Consider the following 18775-nt stretch of genomic DNA (forward strand, 5'->3'; position numbering starts at 1 on the left):
GTCCCGCATCGAGTCCCGCATCGAGTCCCGCATCGAGTCCCGCATCGGGCTCCCTGCTCGGCAGGGAGTCTGCTTCTCCCTCTGACCCTCCCCCCTCTCATGTGCTCTCTCTCTCAAATAAATAAATAAATCTTTAAAAAACAAACAAATAAAAAAAACCACCCAGGGGTTTCTGGCTGAGCCCACACTCTTAACCTTTGCACACACTGACTCTTGGTGTGTGTTCCCATAGCAATGGGAGTGAATGTGAAGTGATATAAACCATGAAACCCAACCCTACAAAGTTGTTTAAGTTTATGAAGGTGGGTGGGGGCATATGTGACTGTTCAGTACAGACATGCTTTTGCAATCTCTTGTAACTTCTGGCTTTGGCACTCTATATTCTCTCTCCAACTTGCAGTATCTATAGGCTCTTGTATCCACTGCCCCAGCACAAAAGCTGAGAGAGAAGATTCTCAGCATCCATAGCCTGACACTACTGCTCTCCATAAAACTCGTTTATCTTCTTTGAAGACTGTCCCTACCTTATTTTCCTGCATCTTAATAGATACCATGGGACAAAAGTGTTCTATGGCCAGAGGATTTTTGGAAATGCCTTAAAGTTAAACCTGTTTCTTCCCATACTCAAGTTTTTAATCTGATTTACACTAATTTCCTAGTGGAGGTTATAGAATATAGCTTTTACAAAACTTATTTTTCTATAGATTCTGTGTTCATGAGGCACTACTTAAGATTAGTATTCCAAAAAACACACTTTGGGAAATGCTTGTCTAACTGACCATTTTGAATTCAATTACACCTTTAGCAACTAGCAAATTTCCCACTGTGTCCACAATAGTAGTGAAGATAATTTTTTTTTAAATAATGAAAACAATATTAGAGCATTAAAATTTTGAAAGAGTATCTCCCATAATTCTAGTTAGTTCCTACCTAAAAGTTATTTTCGTTTTTGCATATTTGTCTTCATGGGAGTTAAGAGCGTAGGCTCTGGAGTCAGAGACACCTGAGTTCAAAGTAAAATCCCACTTACTGCTTGCTCTTGACCTTGGACAGGTTATTCATCCTCTCATTAACCTCTTAGCACAGCACCTGGCATGTAGTATTTGTTCAATAAAAAGTAGCTTTAAAAAACACCCTGGTTAAAGTGCATACCGATTGTATTACTGCAATTATACTCTAAGATTGCATACATTTTTGACTAGCATTTTACCACAGCCATCAAAAATGATTTTTATAATTATTTTTTAAATTACAAAAATTTCAAAAATAAAGAGAATAATAGAGCAAACAGGAATATATATACCCATAACCCATTTTTTTTTAAAGATTTTATTTATTTATTTATTTGAGAGAGAGAATGAGACAGAGAGAGAGAGCATGGGAGGGGGGAGGATCAGAGGGAGAAGCAGACTCCCCGCTGAGCAGGGAGTCCAATGCGGGACTCGACCCCGGGATTCCCAGGATCATGACCGGAGCTGAAGGCAGTCGCTTAACCAACTGAGCCACCGAGGCACCCCCCATAACACATTTTAAAGAGTGTTACAATATTGCCAGTTTTGCTTCAAAAATTATTTTTAGAAACATAAAACATTACAGATGTATTTCATGGCCCTTGTACATGCCTCCTGGATCATTTTCCCTTCCCCACCTCACCTCCCAGAGTTAACTACTGTTCTGACGTTGGTGTATATCTTTTTCACTTATGTTTTAATTTTTCACAATATAGGTACATACTCAACATACTATATTGCTTTGCGTTTTACAAAATCTACATAAATGGGGGCACCTAGGTGGCTCAGTCGGTTAAGCGGCTAAGCGTCTGCCTTAGGTTCAGGTCATGATCCCGGGTTGGAGCCTGAGGGCCCCCCTCTGACTTCTTGCTCTGGGGGGAGCCTGCTTCTCCCTCTGCCCCTCCCCCACTTGTGCTCGCTCTCTCTCTCTCTCACTCTGCTCTCTCTGTCTCTCAAGTAAATAAATAAAATCTTTTTTTAAAAAAACTACACAAATGGCATCATTCTGCAAAATGCTTTTCCCACCTAACATTGTTTTCTTGATATTATTTTCATTATGACAAACAAATGCTTCCATAAATATTCTTGGACGTGTCTGCTAAGCACATATGGGAGAGTTCTTTTATGTGGACACTTAAAATCAGAATTTCTGGGCTGGAGGAGATGAGAATCTGTCGTGCTGCAGCGAGCTGATCACTCTCCACAGTGGCTTTCCCAGTTAGATTCCCACCGGTGGTCCACGAGCCCTCTCTGTCACCTCAGATTCACTATAGGGAAATGTCATTGTTTCATTCACGGCTCCCTAATTCCTGAGTAGAGTATCTTTTTGTCCATTTATTGGTCATTTGGGTTTCTTCTGCATGAACTGTCTGTTCACATATTTTACACTCTTTGTATTGGGTAATTTCTCTTATACTGACTTCTTATCCTTTGTTAGTTAGGCTTGAAAATATCTTCTCCCAGTCAGGGTGTGGTATTTAACATTGTTTATAGTGTCTTTAGTTGTATAAAAGTTTGCTTATGGAGTCAATCTTCCTGATCATTTGTGCTTTCTTGTGTTTTAAGAAATTATTCTCCACTCCCAATCATAAAGATATCTGTCTATATTGTCTTTTGTCAAAATGTGTGCATTTTGCATTTAGGTATTTAAGCTGTCTGCATTAAAGCTACGTTGGAGCTATTTTCCCACGGATTTTTTTGTCCCAGGGACAAATACATTGTCCAGACCACTTCTCGAGGAGTCCGTTCTGCCCACTGGTGTGTGTGGCATCCCTTCACAGAGTGCGTGCCCAAACGGGCTCTATTTCTGGGTGCCCTGTTCGGTTCCGTGTTTCTACTCGTTAGGCCCCTTGCACTTACTACTCATTGCTTAGTCTTATTATAAGTCGTAATCCCTGGTAGGGCAGGTACCCTCCATACACATTTTCAAAATTGTCTTGGCTTTTCCTGGCCCTTCACGCTTTCACAGAAATGTTTGGATCAGTCCATTTAAAAAATCCTGTAGGGACTGTCATTGCAATCATGTCACAGACATTTCAAAAACGTGTTTAGTAGTTCTCCCCGAAGACCTCCTCTTCAAATGGCAACCAACTTAAGGGGCAACAGTTTACAGATGGAGGAGGAAGGGTTTTGCCATATCCTCAGGGCAAAGCCTCTTCCAGGCTTTCCTGTTTCTGGGGGTCATCGCCTCTGCCCTCACCCCGTTCCCCAGGGTGGTGGTTGCGGGCTCTTTTGCCTTCACTTACCCCGTCTAGCTATTTACCGGGTAGCCCGCTCTTTCTTCGACTTGCCTCTGTTCTCCAACCTCCCCTGTCTTTCCTTGACACCATTCTGGCTCAGACTCTTGATCCCCACGCTGGGCTGGGGCGATAACCTCCAATGCCTAGCCCTGCTTCTCAAGGCTCTTCTTCCCCGAAGTCCATCCTGTTTACTGATTAATGATTTTGCACTGTCCAGCCCCTCCCAGTCTCAGCTCCCTCACCGGCTCCTTCTGTCTGCAGGATAAAGTACAACTCCTCTGCCTGACACTCATCAGGCCCCACCTCACCTGCCCAGCCCTCTCGGTTGTCCCCTGCTTCTCCACCAGCAACCTGGAATCCTGCCCGATTAAGCTCCTCAGCATCCGGGGAACCTGCCTGCCCCTTCTGTCTGCATCCCCACCCCAGCAGCGCCCACCGCCTGCTCTCCACTCTCTAACATTCCCCCTGGGAATGAGGCAGTGCGTTGGACTACCAGACCCAGAACGGTCTCCCTACTTTGAAGATCCTTGGTGCTTCTATTTGCACATTCTTTCACAAAGCAATGTGAGATCGATTTTTACTGTGTAAGGCAGGGTTTCTCAATCTCAGCACTGTCAACACTTTGGCCAAGGTAACTCCTTGTCATGGGGGACTTTCCTTTGTATTCAGGGCAGCATCCCTGGCATCTCCACTAGATGCCACTGGTACCCTCTAGTTGTGGCCACTGAAGGTCTCTACTCATTGCCAGAAGTTCCTTGGGGGACCAAACTGCCTCTGGTCGGCAACTGCTAGTGTAAGGGAACACTCCTGCCACAAGCTGCACTCTGAACGAGAGGTTCCTCAAGCTGGATGTAGCAGCTAGCTCCTGGCATGAACCCCAGAGTAGCTGCAAAACCTCTCTGGACTCTCTGGCGGTTGTCATTCGCTCTGAAACCAGGCTGAACGTTGTCCAAGCACATGCCCATATCTGCCTCCTGATCCACACTGACTACATCCCGTTGGTCAGAAAGTCTACTCGATGAAGTGACGGTATCAGGAAGGAGCATGGGAAAAAACATTAAAGATACCATAGAGGGGGTGCTTGGGTGGCTCAGTCGGTTAAACGTCTGCCTTGGGCTCAGGTTGTGATCCTGGGGTGGTGGGATTGAGCCCCACATGGGGCTCCCTGCTCAGTGGGGAGTCTGCTTCTCCCTCTCCCTCTGCCCCTCCCATCACGCTCATGCTCTCTCTCTCAAATGAATAAATAAAATCTTAAAAAAAAAATACCATAGAGGGGCGCCTGGGTGGCTCAGTTGTTAAGCATCTGCCTTCTGCTCGGGTCATGATCCCAGGGTCCTGGGATTGAGCCCCATGTTAGTCTCTCTGCTCAGCGGGAAGCCTGCTTCTCCCTCTCCCACTCCCCCTGCTTGTGTTCCCTCTCTCGCTGTCTCTCTCTGTCAAAATAAATAAATAAAATCTTAAAAAAAAAAAGAAACATAACTTTATAAAAAAAAATACCGTAGAGATACAGACTCCTCTTCATTAATATCTAAGAGGTGGTTAATCATGCCGTAGGAAAACAAGATAAAATACAGATAGGAGCCACATTTGCTAGAACAACGCTAGGATCATTTGGTTGTCATATAGGCGGCCAGGGAATAAACCGAGTCCCATCTTCTGCTCTGCACTTTCAAAAGCAATTCAGTATAAGATCTGATTGGCCAACATGGTCAGAATACTTCTACAGGCATGCCTACGTTTTAATGACCGCCCCTCTAGAATGATGTAGACCCTTTCCCAAAGAGGCTATTATGCAGGCCCCAAGGAGGATTCTTTGGGGCTTGGATCATACAGGCATCATCTTGAGTCCCTGGATGGCTCTAGGGTTTGAACAATGCTCCAGGCCAGTGTCCCCACCTTGCATGAGCTTTGAGGCTGGGATCTGTGAGAGGTCCAGCTTGCAGCTTTGTCTCCCTGGCTAGGCTGCCGTGCCCCTCCTCTGGCCTCTTGGCTCCTTGAGGAGTTGCTCTTGTCCAAGGGCTTCACCATGACAGACACTCTCCAGGCTGGTCAGCTCAGGACCACCTCTGTCAGCTGTCCTGGCTTCCTGCTGGGATGCTCATTTCTCCTTCCAGTTCCCTGGGGAGGGCCCCTGACTCACCTCGCAGAAGCTGGGCTGCAGTGGGAGCGTGAGAGAAGCAGGCGGAGGGGATGCTGTAATTGGTTTTCAGTAACTCCAGAAGATCTGCGGTGTACCTGTAGAGATACCAGCCCACGTTCAGAACTTGGGGACTTGGGGAGGCAAGGGGGGGACCAGAAGGAACACCAGTTATCTGACACTCCCTCAAACACTCCTGAGTTCAGGGAGCTTGTACATTTCCCCTCGAGGCCCCGATTCTTAGAGGAAATGGCAAATGAGCCCAGACTAGTATGTAAGACAAGTGCCACCTAGGCCATAGGCAGGCTTGGCTTCGGTGCCCAAAGAGTCCACGGTTCCCTCTCTCCATTTCCACTGGGGCAACAGGCCAGGCACTGACCAGAAAGAAAGAGCAGGGCCTCAGAGAAAGAGTGGGCCCTGAGCACCAGGGAGGGGTCCACAGCAGGTTGGGGCTCTGTGCCTGCCCCTCACAGCCCCCCGCTCTGAGATTTTTCTCTTCCCAGTTGAGGGGCAAAGCCAAGGCTCTGAAGGATCACACTCTGGCCCCCAGGACCTCAGGGCCAGCCAGACCATTATTCGTCTGCCTCGTCCTGTGTCCCGGGAGCCAAAGGCCCCAGGAGGGAGAAAGGGCCAGGCCAGTGTGATAGGGAACACCATTGCTCAGCAACTGGCTCTTGGCTCTGGGCCTGCCACCCTCACTCACCTGGGGTCAAGCTTTATCTGAGTCCTGTCTGGTTCCATCGTCTTCTCTCCCTCTCTGGCTTTCCCAGCAAGCACTGAGGGGCAAGGAGGGGCAGGCAGGTGGGGGCCCTGAGGGAGGTGGCTCCTGCTGGTCCTGCTGCCTGCCGGCCTTTGTCAGAGAGAGGACGGCAGCCACGTGTAAGGGGAATGGCAGGATCTTCTCCTCTGCCTCTCTTTTCTCAGGCTTCCCGTGCCCACAAATCCCTAGAGCTTATCTCAGAGTTTACCCCAGAGGAATTTGATCCTCTTGGCTGGCTGAGATCCCTGGCTCCTGACTCCTCCTTCTCCTAGGTGTTGTCCTTCCTGCCTCCCTCCCACAATGCCTTTGGCTACCCTTTGCCACCTGCCAGCCCTCATGCTACATCCCCTCTAACGAGTCTTCTAGGGTGGTGGTGGAATAAAGTTCTCTATCCTCCCTGCAATACTACCAGTCAGCAAACCCCTGTCTCCCAGAACCTGGCTGGAACTTGATCTCTGGTCTCCTGGAGACGGGAGAGTCAAGGCCAGCTCCCTGACTGCATTGGCACTTTGGTCTGGCATGCAGAAGGGAGAACGAGCTGGAAAAAACAGACGAGGCCCATGTGGGTTTCCCCAGTCTCAGCCTTCCTCATCCTGATGATGGGCTTACCCTGCCAAACAGCAGCCAAAGACGCAGCAAAGATGCAGGGGTACTTAAGAGGCCAGAGTCGCTGAGTGAGATTTCTGAGCATTTTGACAGATTCTGAAAAGCTGTGCCAAATTATGTTTCTGAACTTTTTATTGATTAGTGATTTCTCTTCTCTCTCCAAGTAGATTTAAAGCCATTTGAGCCCAGGCACAGTACCCCTAGGTTCCTGGCACAGGGCCCAATACATATGGATTGAATGCTCTTTAGAATTGGTCACGTGACTGATAAACTAGTGAAAGCTTGGCCGCAGCAGCAGCAAATGTTTGTTGACCATTTTTGGTGCCCCGGGTGCTGTAGGAAATGCAGTATGTTCCTTATCTTGTTGAAACTTTACAACTGCTCTTGTAAGGTAACTACTGTCTTTATTCCCATTTTACAGATGAAGAAACTGAGGCTCAGAGAAGTTCTGAGGCCAGGTTGGATAGAAAGCCATGAGAGTGTGGAGTGAGGCAAAAAGGGACCTAGGTCAGGAGCTCTGTTGAGGTTCAGGTAAGAATTCCGAAAGTAAGAAAAGAGCCCAGGAGAGGCACAAGAGAGTGGATTCTGGGATGGTGAGGAGCTACAATCAGAGGAAGCAGTTACTGGTGGGTACCAAGAGGACTCTCTGCTGCTGTCCCTGTACACCTCAAATGTCTCCCAAGGGTCAGGCATGGTTCTGTCCCTCTGTTACCCTCCTCCTAAAGTACACCTCTCGGGACAGAACAGTGTAGGGATCCAGGAGTCTCAGGGACCCAGTTCCCTCCTGAGGTGGAGGGGATAGCAAAAGGAATACACGGGCATTGACCCACAGAGGGTCACTTGCCTTGATCCCACCCTGACAAAGACACAGGCTGACTCAGCTGCCTCAAACATGTGACAGGAACACCCTCCAGGTCATTCATCTCTAGCCTGGTGAGAGGCCTTGAGCTTAATTGTCCCAAGGCCTGAACTTTAGACTTCCCCAGAAGAGGTAACAGGGCACTGAGGATGTTCTCTGAAACTTCTTCAGGGAGGCAGGAAAAGGGGAATGAAGAGCGAGAGGGAGTCAGGAAAGGAAGGCGGCTGGGCTGACACTCTTCTTGCAGCAGGGGCTGGGAGGCCCGGGGGAGACTGGCTGACTCTTATGGATGTTGGATACGGCATCCAACGGCAGGTTGGATGACAATGGAGAGAGAAATGACGGGGTGTTGGTGAGAGGGAGGGCTTTAGCTCTGAGGGGGTACACTGCTGCCCCACCCAGAGTCCCTAGGTGGCCATCTTCCAGACAGCGTGACCCATGGATTAGCCGAGGGCAATGATGGCCTGACTCAAGGCCAGCCCATCCCTAGCTAAGGTATGGCCAGAGAAGATGAGCTGGAGCAGCCAATCAGATTTTTCTCTTGCTAATTTTAGACAGCTTGCTGTCAAACACTGAACTTTAGGCCCAAGAGGAATGAATCATTCTTCATTTCATTGTTTTGGCTTAATTATTCTCACCAAATTATATGATCATACAATAGGACGCCTATCACTTCAATTTTGGCTCTCTCAGTGTAAGGACCATTTTTGAGAAAAAAAAACCAGAAATTTCATCAGTTTTCCTCAAGGGTCCTCAATCATTTGATATTTATTTATTTATTTAAAGATTTTATTTATTTGACAGAGAGAAACACAGCGAAAGAGGGAACACAAGCAGGGGGAGTGGGAGAGGGAGAAGCAGGCTTCCCGCAGAGCAGAGAGCCTGATGCGGGGCTCCATCCCAGGATCCTGGGATCATGACCTGAGCCGAAGGCAGACGCTTAACAACTGAGCCACCCAGGCACCCCAGTCATTTGATATTTAAAGGCCATTCTCTCTTTTTAAAAAAATGCCTTACTGAGGGCGCCTGGGTGGCTCAGTCGCTGGGCGTCTGCCTTCGGCTCAGGTCATGATCCTGGAGTCCCGGGATCGAGTCCCGCATCGGGCTCCCTGCTCCACGGGAAGCCTGCTTCTCCCTCTGCCACTCCCCCTGCTTGTGTTCCTGCTCTCGCTATCTCTCTCTCTGTCAAATAAATAAAAATAAATAAATAATTAATTAATTTAAAAAAAAAAGCCTTACTGAGATAAAATTCACATAACATAAAACACACCTTTTTAGTCATGGTAAAGTATGTAATTCAGTGGGTTTTCGTGTATTTGTAATGTTGTGCAACTATCACCATTAATCTAATTGCAGAATATTTCCATTAGTCCAGAAAGAAACCTCCTACTTCCCAATTCTTCCTTCTTCCCATCCCCCTGGCAATCACTCATCTACTTCCTCTCTCTATTGATTTGGTCTGATTCTGGACACTTACCTAAATAGACACTTATCATATAATACGTGGTGTTTCGTGCTGACTTTTTTTTATTCAGCATGTTTTCAAGGCTTGTCTGTGTTGCAGCATATACCAATACTTTGCTCCTTCTTATGGCTGAATAATATTCCATCGTGTGGATATGCTGTATTTTGTTTATCCATTCTTCAGTTATGGGCATTTAGGTTGTTTCCATTTTTTGGCTGTTATGAATAATGCTGCTACTTTTCCTGAACTCATTTACTAGCTCTGATTGTGTGTGTGTGTGTGTGTGTGTATTCTTTAAGGTTACCTATATTATATATAAAATTGTGTCATCTGCAAATGGAGATTTGCAGTGTGGATGATTTTATTGCCTTTTTTTTTTTTTTTTTACCTAATTGCTCTGGCTAGAACTTCCAGTATAATGTTAAATAAAAATGGCAAAAGCAAGCATACTTGTCTTGTTCCTGATCTTACAGGGAAAGCTTTCAGTCTTTCACCATTAAGTATGACGTTAGCTGTGCGTTTTTCATAAATTCCCTTCATTTGAGAAAAGTCCTTTCTATTCCTAGCCTGTGGAGTGTTTTAATCATGGAATAGTGTTAGATTTTGCCAAATGCCTTTTCTGCATTAAGACAACCACATATTTTCTTTCCTTCTCTCTATTACTGTGGGGGAGTACACTGGCCGGTTTGTATACGTTGAATAGCTCTCGGGTTCCTGGGATAAATCCTAGTTGCTCATGGTGTATAATCTTTTTAATATGCTGCTGGATTCAGTTTGCTAGTATTTTGCTGAGGATTTTTGCCTGTATGTTCATAAAGGATATTGGTCTGTAGGGGGTTTTTTGTGATGTCTTCAGCTGGCTTTGGTATCATGGTAATATTGACATCATAGAATGAATTAGGAAGTGTTCTTTCCTCTTCTATGTCTTGAAAGAGTTTGAGGAGGTCTGGTGTTCATTTTTTCATGTCAGATAGAATTTACCAGTGAAGCTATAGGCCTTTTTTTTTCTGAAGAGCCTACTAGGTTGTCAACCTTGTTGATTTTCCTTTCTTCAACTTTTAGCTGTTTTAGACTAGCTTCTTATTGGTTGATGACTTTTTGGGTGATTTAAATGGTATTCCAATATCACTTCTATCAACCTCATAAAATTCTGCCTCTTTTGCAAGATTTTAAATCTCCCTTTGTAATAAATTTTCATTGTACCTGCACTTGGCATTGTTTTGCATTGCAGTTGAGGAAAAGGAAGATGCGAGTTTGAATGAAAGCTGATGTTTGAGTGGGGCCTCATTGCTTATTCATTAGTTAACATTTTCGTGTTATGTTGTTTTGTTTACTACATAGCATCATAAATTTAGGGATTCAGATAATGACAACTAAGAATGCAAAAAGCCCCGTTATTCTAAAACCACCAACATCAAAATATATGGTGCTAAATTCAATAAATAAAACAAAATGTTTGCAACAGACTCTAGAGATCAGCATGCAGGATGCTTGTTAGGGAATCACTTTGGAATCAATGCCTGCAAAAGTGAAGGAAAGGAAGCAGGACTGAGCAGGGAAGTCAATCTGTGGTGAAGGGCCCAACAACAGCCTCAGCCAATCCAGAGGTCACATAGGGGCTGGATGGCCCTTCAGAATTTTCTGCATTGGGGCAAAGTGTCTGGGCCTTTCTACTTCATGTTGAACACTCCTTGGATGCAAACTGCTATGGAAGGAGGTGGGACCTTGGTGAGGTAATTTTCGTGAGGGGAGGCACTCCCCAAAGCTGAAGCCATCTTCTAGCAACTGAGGGATAAGTTCTTCATTCCTGAGGGGGGTCTGGGAAGCCCCTCACAGTGCCACCCACAGATCTTGGCATATATGAAGAAGTCAGAATCTGCTGGGAGAGAGAAAAGAAAGCTTACTCAAAACTAATGCTGGAATCATTGACGATAATGATGTGAGAAAAAGACACATTAGACCTTTACCTTCTATCTTACCACTACATTAATTTCAGATTAAAGAATTAAATGGAAAAGAAAACAAGAAATGCAGTTAAGTATTCCTCAGATAGAAGGAGAGGGGAAAACTTCGAAGTAAGATAAAGTGGTGCTAAGGAAATGATGAATAGATTTGATTACAGAGAAACAACAAAAGTTTTACATTAAAAATTGCATACAAAAGGGGCGCCAGGGTGACTCAGTCAGTTAAGTGTCCAACTCTTGATTTTGGCTCAGGTCATGATCTCAGGGTCATGAGATCGAGCCCCACGTCAGGCTTGAGATTCTCTCTCTCCCCCTGCCCCTCCCACTGCTCCCACAGGCTCGCACATGCTCTCTCTCTCAAATAAATAATAAATCTTTTTAAAAAATTACACACAAAATCAAAAGGCAAACGACAAACTGGAAACACTGTTCAAGAAACACAGTCAAGGGCGCCTAGGTGGCTCAGTTGGTTAAGCGACTGCCTTCGGCTCAGGTCATGATCCTGGAGTCCCGGGATCGAGTCCCACATCGGGCTCCCTGCTCAGCAGGGATTCTGACACCTGCTACAACATACCAACTTTCAGGGCTGCTAAAGGCCAACGATGAACCTGAGGACATTATGCTCAGTTGAAGAAGCCAGACGTAAAAGGACAGATACTGTGTGATTCCACTTATATGAGGTCCCTAGAATAGTCGGATTTATAGAGACAGAAAGTAGAACAGTGGTTACTGGGTGCTGGGGGACGGGGGGAGTGAGGAGTTACTGTTTACTGGGTACAGAGTTTCTGTTTGGGATGATGATAAAAGGCCTGGAATGGATGGTGATGACGGTTGCACAACATGGTGAATTTACTTAGTGCTGCAGAACTGGACACTAAAAAGTGTTTAAAATGGTAAAATTTATGTTATGTATATTTATCACACAAGAAAAAAGAGAAAAATACCCCAACACTTCCACATTGAGACGTGAGCAAGCAAAAATGTAAAAGGGCAATTCACAAAACAACTACAAGAAAATGACCTCTAGGTGTATAAGAATACTTAATTTTTAAAATTAATTATTTTTTTAATTTAAATTCAATTAACATATAGTGTATTATTCGTTTCAGAGGTAAAGGTCAGTGATTCATCAGTCTTTTTTTTTTTTTTTAAGATTTTATTTATTTATTTGACAGCGAGAGATACAGCGAGAGAGGGAACACAAGCAGGGGGAGTGGGAGAGGGAGAAGCAAACTCCCCACGGAGCAGGGAGCCCGACACGGGGCTTGATCCCAGGACCCTGGGACCATGACCTGAGCTGAAGGCAGACACTTAACTGACTGAGCCACCAAAAGTTGATGGTATTTTGATAGGGATTGCATTGAATGTGTAGATTGCTCTAGGTAGCATAAACATTTTAACAATATTTGTTCTTCCAATCTACAAGCATGGAACATTTTTCCATTTCTTTGGATCTTCCTCAATTTCTTTCATAAGTGTTCTATAGTTTTCTGAGTACAGGTCCTTTGCCTCTTTGGTTAGGTTTATTCCTAGGTATCTTATGGTTTTGGGTGCAATTGTAAATGGGATCGACTCCTTAATTTATCTTTCTTCTGTCTAGTTGTTGGTGTAAAAAATGCAACTGATTTCTGTGCATTGATTTTATATCCTGCCACTTTGCTGAATTTCTGTATGAGTTCTAGCAATTTTGAGTTGGAGTCTTTTGGGTTTTCCACATAGATTATCATGTCATCTGCGAAGAGTGAGAGTTTGACTTCTTCTTTATGGATTCAGGTTTTTTTATTTCTTTTTGTTGTCTGATTGCTGAGGCTCGGATTTCTAGTACTATGTTGAACAACAGTGTTGATGATGGACATACCTGTTGTGTTCCTGACCTTAGGGGAAAAGCTCTCATTTTTTCCCCTTTGAGAATGATATTCACTTTGGACTTTTCATAGATGGCTTTTATGATACTAAGGTATGCTCCCTTTATCCCTACACTGTGGAGAGTTTTAATCAAGAAAGGATGCTGTACTTTGTCAAAGGCTTTTTCTGCATTTATTGAGAGGATCATATGGTTCTTGTCCTTCTTTTATTAATGTGTATCAGACTGATTGATTTGCAGATGTTGAACCACACTTGCAGCCTAGGAATAAATCCCACTTGGTCGTGGTGAATAATCCTTTTAATGTATTGTTGTGTGCTATTGGCTAGTATCTTTTGAGAATTTTTGCATCCATGTTCATCAGGGATATTGGTCTGTAATTCTCCCTTTTGATGGGGTCTTTGTGTGGTTTTGGAGTCAAGGTAATCCTGGCCCCATAGAAGGGGTTGGAAGTTTTCCTTCCATTTCTATTTTTTGAAACAACTTCATAAGAATAGGTATTAATTCTTCTTTAAATGCTTGGTAGAATTCTCCTGGGAAGCTGTCTGGCCCTGGACTCCTGTTTGTTGGGAGGTTTTTGATTACTGCTTCAATTTCCTTGCAGGTTATGGGTCTGTTCAGGTTTTTTATTTCTTCCTGTTTCAGTTTTGGTAGCTTATACATTTCCTAGGAATGCACCTATTTCTTCCAGATTGCCTAATTTGTTGGCATATAGTTGCTCATAATATATTCTTATAATTGTTTGTATTTCTTCAGTGTTGGTTGTGATCTCTCCTGTATCATTCATGATTTTATTTATTTGGGTCCTTTCTCTTTTCTTTTTGATAAGTCTGGCCAGGGGTTTTTCAATCTTATTAATTCTCTCAAAGAACCAGTGCCTAGTTTCACTGATCTTTTCTACTGTTCTTTTGGTTTCCATTTCATTGATTTTTGCCCTAATCTTTATTAATTCTCTTCTTTTGGGTTAGGCTTTATTTGCTGTTCTTTCTCCAGCTCCTTTAAGTGTAAGGTTAGGTTGTGTATTTGAGACCTTTCTTGTTTCTTGGGAAAGGCTTGTATTGCTATATACTTCTCTCTTAGGACCACCTTTGCTGCATCCCAAAGGTTTTGAATAGTCATGTTTTTCATTTGAATGAAAATGAAAACAAATTTTCATTTGTTTCCATCATTTTAAAAAATTCTCCTTTAATTTCCTGGTTGACCCATTCATTCTTTAGTAGGATGCTCTTTAACCTCCATATGTTTGAGTTCTTTCCAAAATTCCTCTTGTGACTGAGTTCAAGTTTCAAAGCATTTTGGTCTGAAAGTATGCATGGAATGATCCCAATCTTTTGGTACCAGTTGAGACCTGATTTGTGGCCCAGTATGTGATCTATTCTGGAGGATGTTCCATGTGCACTTGAGAACGATGTGTATTCTGTTGCTTTAGGATGCAATGCTCTGAATATATCTGTGAAGTCCATCTGGTCCAATGTGTCATTCAAAGCCCTTGTTTCCTTGTTGATCTTCTGCTTAGATGATCTCTCCATTGCAGTGAGTGGGGTGTTAAAGTCCCCTACTATTATTATATTATTATCAATGTGTTTCTTTAATTTTGTTATTAATTGATTTATAAAATTGGCTACTCCCATGTTAGGGGCATACATATTTATAATTGTTAGATGTTCTTGTTGGATAGACCCTTTAATTATGATAGACCCTTTAATTATCTCTTATTACAGTCTTTGGTTTAAAATCTAATTTGTCTGATATAAGGATTACTATCCCAGCTTTCTTTTGATGTCTGTTAGCATGATAAATGGTTTTCTACCCCCTTCACTTTAAATCTGGAGGTGTCTTTGGGTCTAAAATGAGTCTCTTGTAGACAGCATATTGATGGGTCTTGCTTTTTTATCCAACCTGATAACCTGTGTCTTTTGATTGGGGCATTTAGCCCATTTACATTCAGAGTAACTACTGAAAGATATGAATTTAGTGTCATTGTATTACCTGTAAAGTCACTGTTTCTGTATATTGTCTCTGTTCCTTTCTGGTCTATGTTACTTTTGGGCTCTCTCCTTGCTTAAAGGATCCCCTTTAATATTTCTTGCAGGGCTGGCTTAGTGATCACAAATTCTTTTAGTTTCTGTTTATCCTGGAACTTTTTTGTCTCTCCTATTTTGAATGACAGCCTTGCTGGATAGAGTATCCTTGGCTGCATATTTTTCTCAATTAGCACCCTGACTATATCATGCCATTCCTTTCTGGCCTTCCAGGTCTCTGTGGATAGGTCTGCTGTCAGTCTAATGCTTCTACCCTTGTAGTTTACGGACCTCTTGTTCCTTGCTGCTTCTAGGATTGTCTCTTTGTCTCTGAGTTTTGCAAGTTTCACTATTATATGTCAGGGTGTTGACCTAATTTTATTGATTTTGAGGGGGTTTCTCTGTGCCTCCTGGACTTGAATGCCTGTTTCCTTCCCCAGATTAAGGAAGTTCTTAGCTATAATTTGCTCTAATATACCTTCTGCACCACCCCCCTTTCCTCTTCTTCTGGGATCCCCATTATTCTAATATTGTTTTGCTTTAAAATGTTTCACTTATCTTTCGAATTCTCCCCTCATGATCCAGTAGTTATCTTTTTCTCAGCTTCTTTATTTTCCATAATTTTGTCTTCTACATCACTAATTATCTCTTCTGCTTCATTTATCCTAGCAGTTACAGCCTCCATTTTTTATTGCATCTCATTAATAGCCTTTTTTATTTTGACTTAATTCGATTTTAGTTCTTTTATTTCTCCAGAAAGGGAGTGTCTTCTATGGTTTTTTCAAGCCCAACTAGTATCTTTATAATCGTTATTCTGAACTCTAGTTCTGACTTATATCCATACTGATTAGGTCCCTGGCAGTCAGTACTGTCTCTTGTTCTCTTTTTTGAGGGGAGTTTTCCATCTTGTCATTCTCCTACCTTGAGGAAAGTGGTCGCTTTTCTATTTGTAGAATTGCAGCATTCTTTTCTTAGATCTCTGGTTGAGTTCACAGTTGTTCAGAATGATTTGATAGCTATCTAGCTGAATTCCTCAGACAAAACTAAGGTCTCCTACTCCTCCACCATCTTGAAAAGTCTTTCTTCCTTAATTTCATAAGTAATTTAAGGAGATATAAATGAAAAGATTAAGGTGTCATTTGTCATTTATAAAATTTGAGATATTACTTTATGTTAATATTTAATTATGGTGTTTGTATTATAATACAGTTATGCTCATAACAGTAGTGTAAACATGTATAAACTTTCTGGAAAGCATCTTGCAAATTATGCAAAAGACGTTTTAAGTATTCACATTTATTGACCTGAAATCCAACCGTGAGGACTGTATTCTGAGGAAACCAGCGGAGGTGCAGGCATCTGGAGGGTGCAGAGGCACCACGTGAACAAAGGACTCGGTGAAGTGAGGAAGCGAACTCTGCGAGTGTTTGTGGCAGAGAATTCCAGGGAAACAGGAGAGCAAGTGCAAAGGACCCAGGACTGGAGTGTGCCAGGTGTGTCTGGGGAAGAGCAGGGAAGCTAGTGTGCCTGAGCAAGGGGCTGAGTGTTAGGAAATAAGATCAGAAAGTTAGAGGAGCCAGGTCAGGGAGGGCCTTGAAGGCCACAGTAAGGACTTTGGACTTTACTCTGAATGAGGCTGGCAGCAGTTGGGGGCTTCTGAACAGAGGCCATGATCTAAGTTCTAAAAGGAGCATCAGCTACTATTTGGAACAGAGTCTCTTAAAGGTCAAGGACAGAAGAAGCCTGGGTTAGTTAGGAGGTTATTCCAATATCCAAACAAGAGAGGGTAGTGGCTTGGACTTGTGAGATTCTATTTTGATGGCAGAGCTGGTGGATTGGATGTGGGATGTGAGATAAAGGCAGGAATCAGGTGACTCCATGGGTTTGATCTGAACAATAGGGTGAATGATAATCCTAATTACTGGGAGGAACAGCACTGGGGGAGAAGTAGGTTTTTGGAGGAAGGAATCCAGGGATTGACTCTGACAGTGAGGTGTCTACTCTGGTGGTCATATCAGCTTATTCTAAGGAAGTCTGTAATCATGTGTCTATCTCCTGTATCCCTTTCTGTCCTTCTTTGATGTTTCTTCCAGAAGACCCGATCTCTGGTCTGCAACTTCTAGCAGGGACTTTCAGACAAAAATGAAAGGACAAAGAAACTGTATGTTGATGACAAGGCACATTAACTTGTTACAGTAGCTAACATTATCAGAATGGAGGAGAGTGGAGTCTCTATTTGGGGTAAGGTACATAAGTGATGGGTCCCCATAATTATTCCGTGAAGACTTAACTTCAAAAAATTAACCTCAGGAGACAAAATGAATTAGTAGAAAGTGAAAACACTGACCAATCTGTTACATAAAGTGTGTGCCAAAATTGCTGCCAATTTACATATGTGTTTAAAACCAAGGAATAGGGGCACCTGGGTGGCTCAGTTGATTAAGCGTCTGCCTTCAGCTCAGGGCATGATCCCAGGGTTCTGGGATCGAGCACCACATCAGGTTCCCTGCTCAGCAGGAAGCCTGCTTCTCCCTCTGCCTCTCCCCCTGCTTGTGTTCCCTCTCTCACTGTCTCTCTCTGTCAAATAATAAAATCTTTAAAAAAATTAATTTTATTTTTTTTAAGATTTTATTTACATACTTGAGAGAGAGAGCACGAGCAGCAGGGAGGGCCAGAGGGAGAGGGAGAAGCAGACTCCCCACTGATCAGGGAGCCCAATGCGGGACTCAATCCCAGAACCCTGGATCATGACCTGAGCCAAAGGCAGATGCTTAATTGACTGAACCACCCAGGCACCCCCCAAAATTAATTAATTTTAATATGTATCAATATGTAGGTATTTTAAATGTGCATACATATATAGTTATATTAAATTATGACAAATGAAAATATCTAAAACTTTAAACCTTAGTATTTGAAATACAATCAAGTATATTTTAAGATAGTATTCTTTTTTAAAAATGTTTTATTTATTTAAGTAATCTCTACACCCCAGGTGGGGCTCAAACTCATGACCCTGAGATCAAGAGTCGCATGCTCTTTACACTGAGCCAGGCCAAGTGCCCCTTAAAAGATTGTATTCTTGGGGTGCCGGGGTGGCTTAGCCGTTAAGCGTCTGCCTTCGGCTCGGGTCATGATCCCAGGGTCCTGGGATCGAGCCCTGCATCGGGCTCCCTGCTGGGCGGGAAGCCTGCTTCTCCTTCTCCCACTCCCCCTGCTTGTGTTCCTTCTCTCGCTGTCTCTCTCTCTCTCTGTTAAATAAATAAATAAAATCTTAAAAAATAAGATCATATTCTTACACTGATTTTAACCCATTAATTTGAATGTTATGAAGAAAAATTGTTTCTATATATAAGAAAATATAAATAACAATAATTGTGCATTGACGAGGGACTTTTGCTCTGTTTTTAATCAAATTGATTTCCTCAAAATGTTCCAGTTCATTTAGTCCAAATCAAATTGATTTCCTCAAAATGTTCCAGTTCATTTAGTCCAATTCAAAGTAGGACTCTTGGAGTTACATATTTTTTAAAGATTTATTTACTTATTTTAGAGAGGGAGGAGAGAGCATGAGCAGGAGGGGGCAAAGGGAAGGGAGAGAGAAAGAGAATCCCAAGCTGACTTTGTGCTCAGCACAATGCCCGATGCGGGAACCAAGAGCCAGACGCTTAACCAACAGCACCACCCAGGCGCCCCCGGAATTATGTTGTTGTTGTTGTTGTTTAAGATTTTATTTATTTATTTGACAGATAGAGACAGCGAGAGAGGGAACACAAGCAGGGGGAGTGGGAGAGGGAAAAGCAGTCTTCCAGCTGAGCAGGGAGCCCGATGCGGGGCTCGATCCCAGGA

The 18775-nt window shown here is 43.4% G+C and overlaps 1 protein-coding gene across 1 annotated transcript in view; it reads right to left on the reverse strand.

Annotated features, from left to right (window-relative positions):
- The window catches only part of SLC51A (solute carrier family 51 subunit alpha), a 17260-nt gene extending 11132 nt beyond the window's left edge, over positions 1–6128 (reverse strand). The window contains exons 1-2 of the mRNA XM_034990767.1: positions 6091–6128; positions 5391–5521 (exon numbers count right to left, since the gene is read on the reverse strand). Coding sequence (XP_034846658.1) covers positions 5391–5521; positions 6091–6128 — 169 coding nt within the window. The remainder of the gene's footprint in view (positions 1–5390; positions 5522–6090) is intronic.
- Positions 6129–18775: the final 12647 nt, after the last annotated feature.

Source organism: Mirounga leonina, unplaced genomic scaffold (genome assembly GCF_011800145.1).
Source record: "Mirounga leonina isolate KUSES-001 unplaced genomic scaffold, KU_Mleo_1.0 Mir_115, whole genome shotgun sequence".
Lineage (NCBI taxonomy): Eukaryota > Metazoa > Chordata > Mammalia > Carnivora > Phocidae > Mirounga > Mirounga leonina.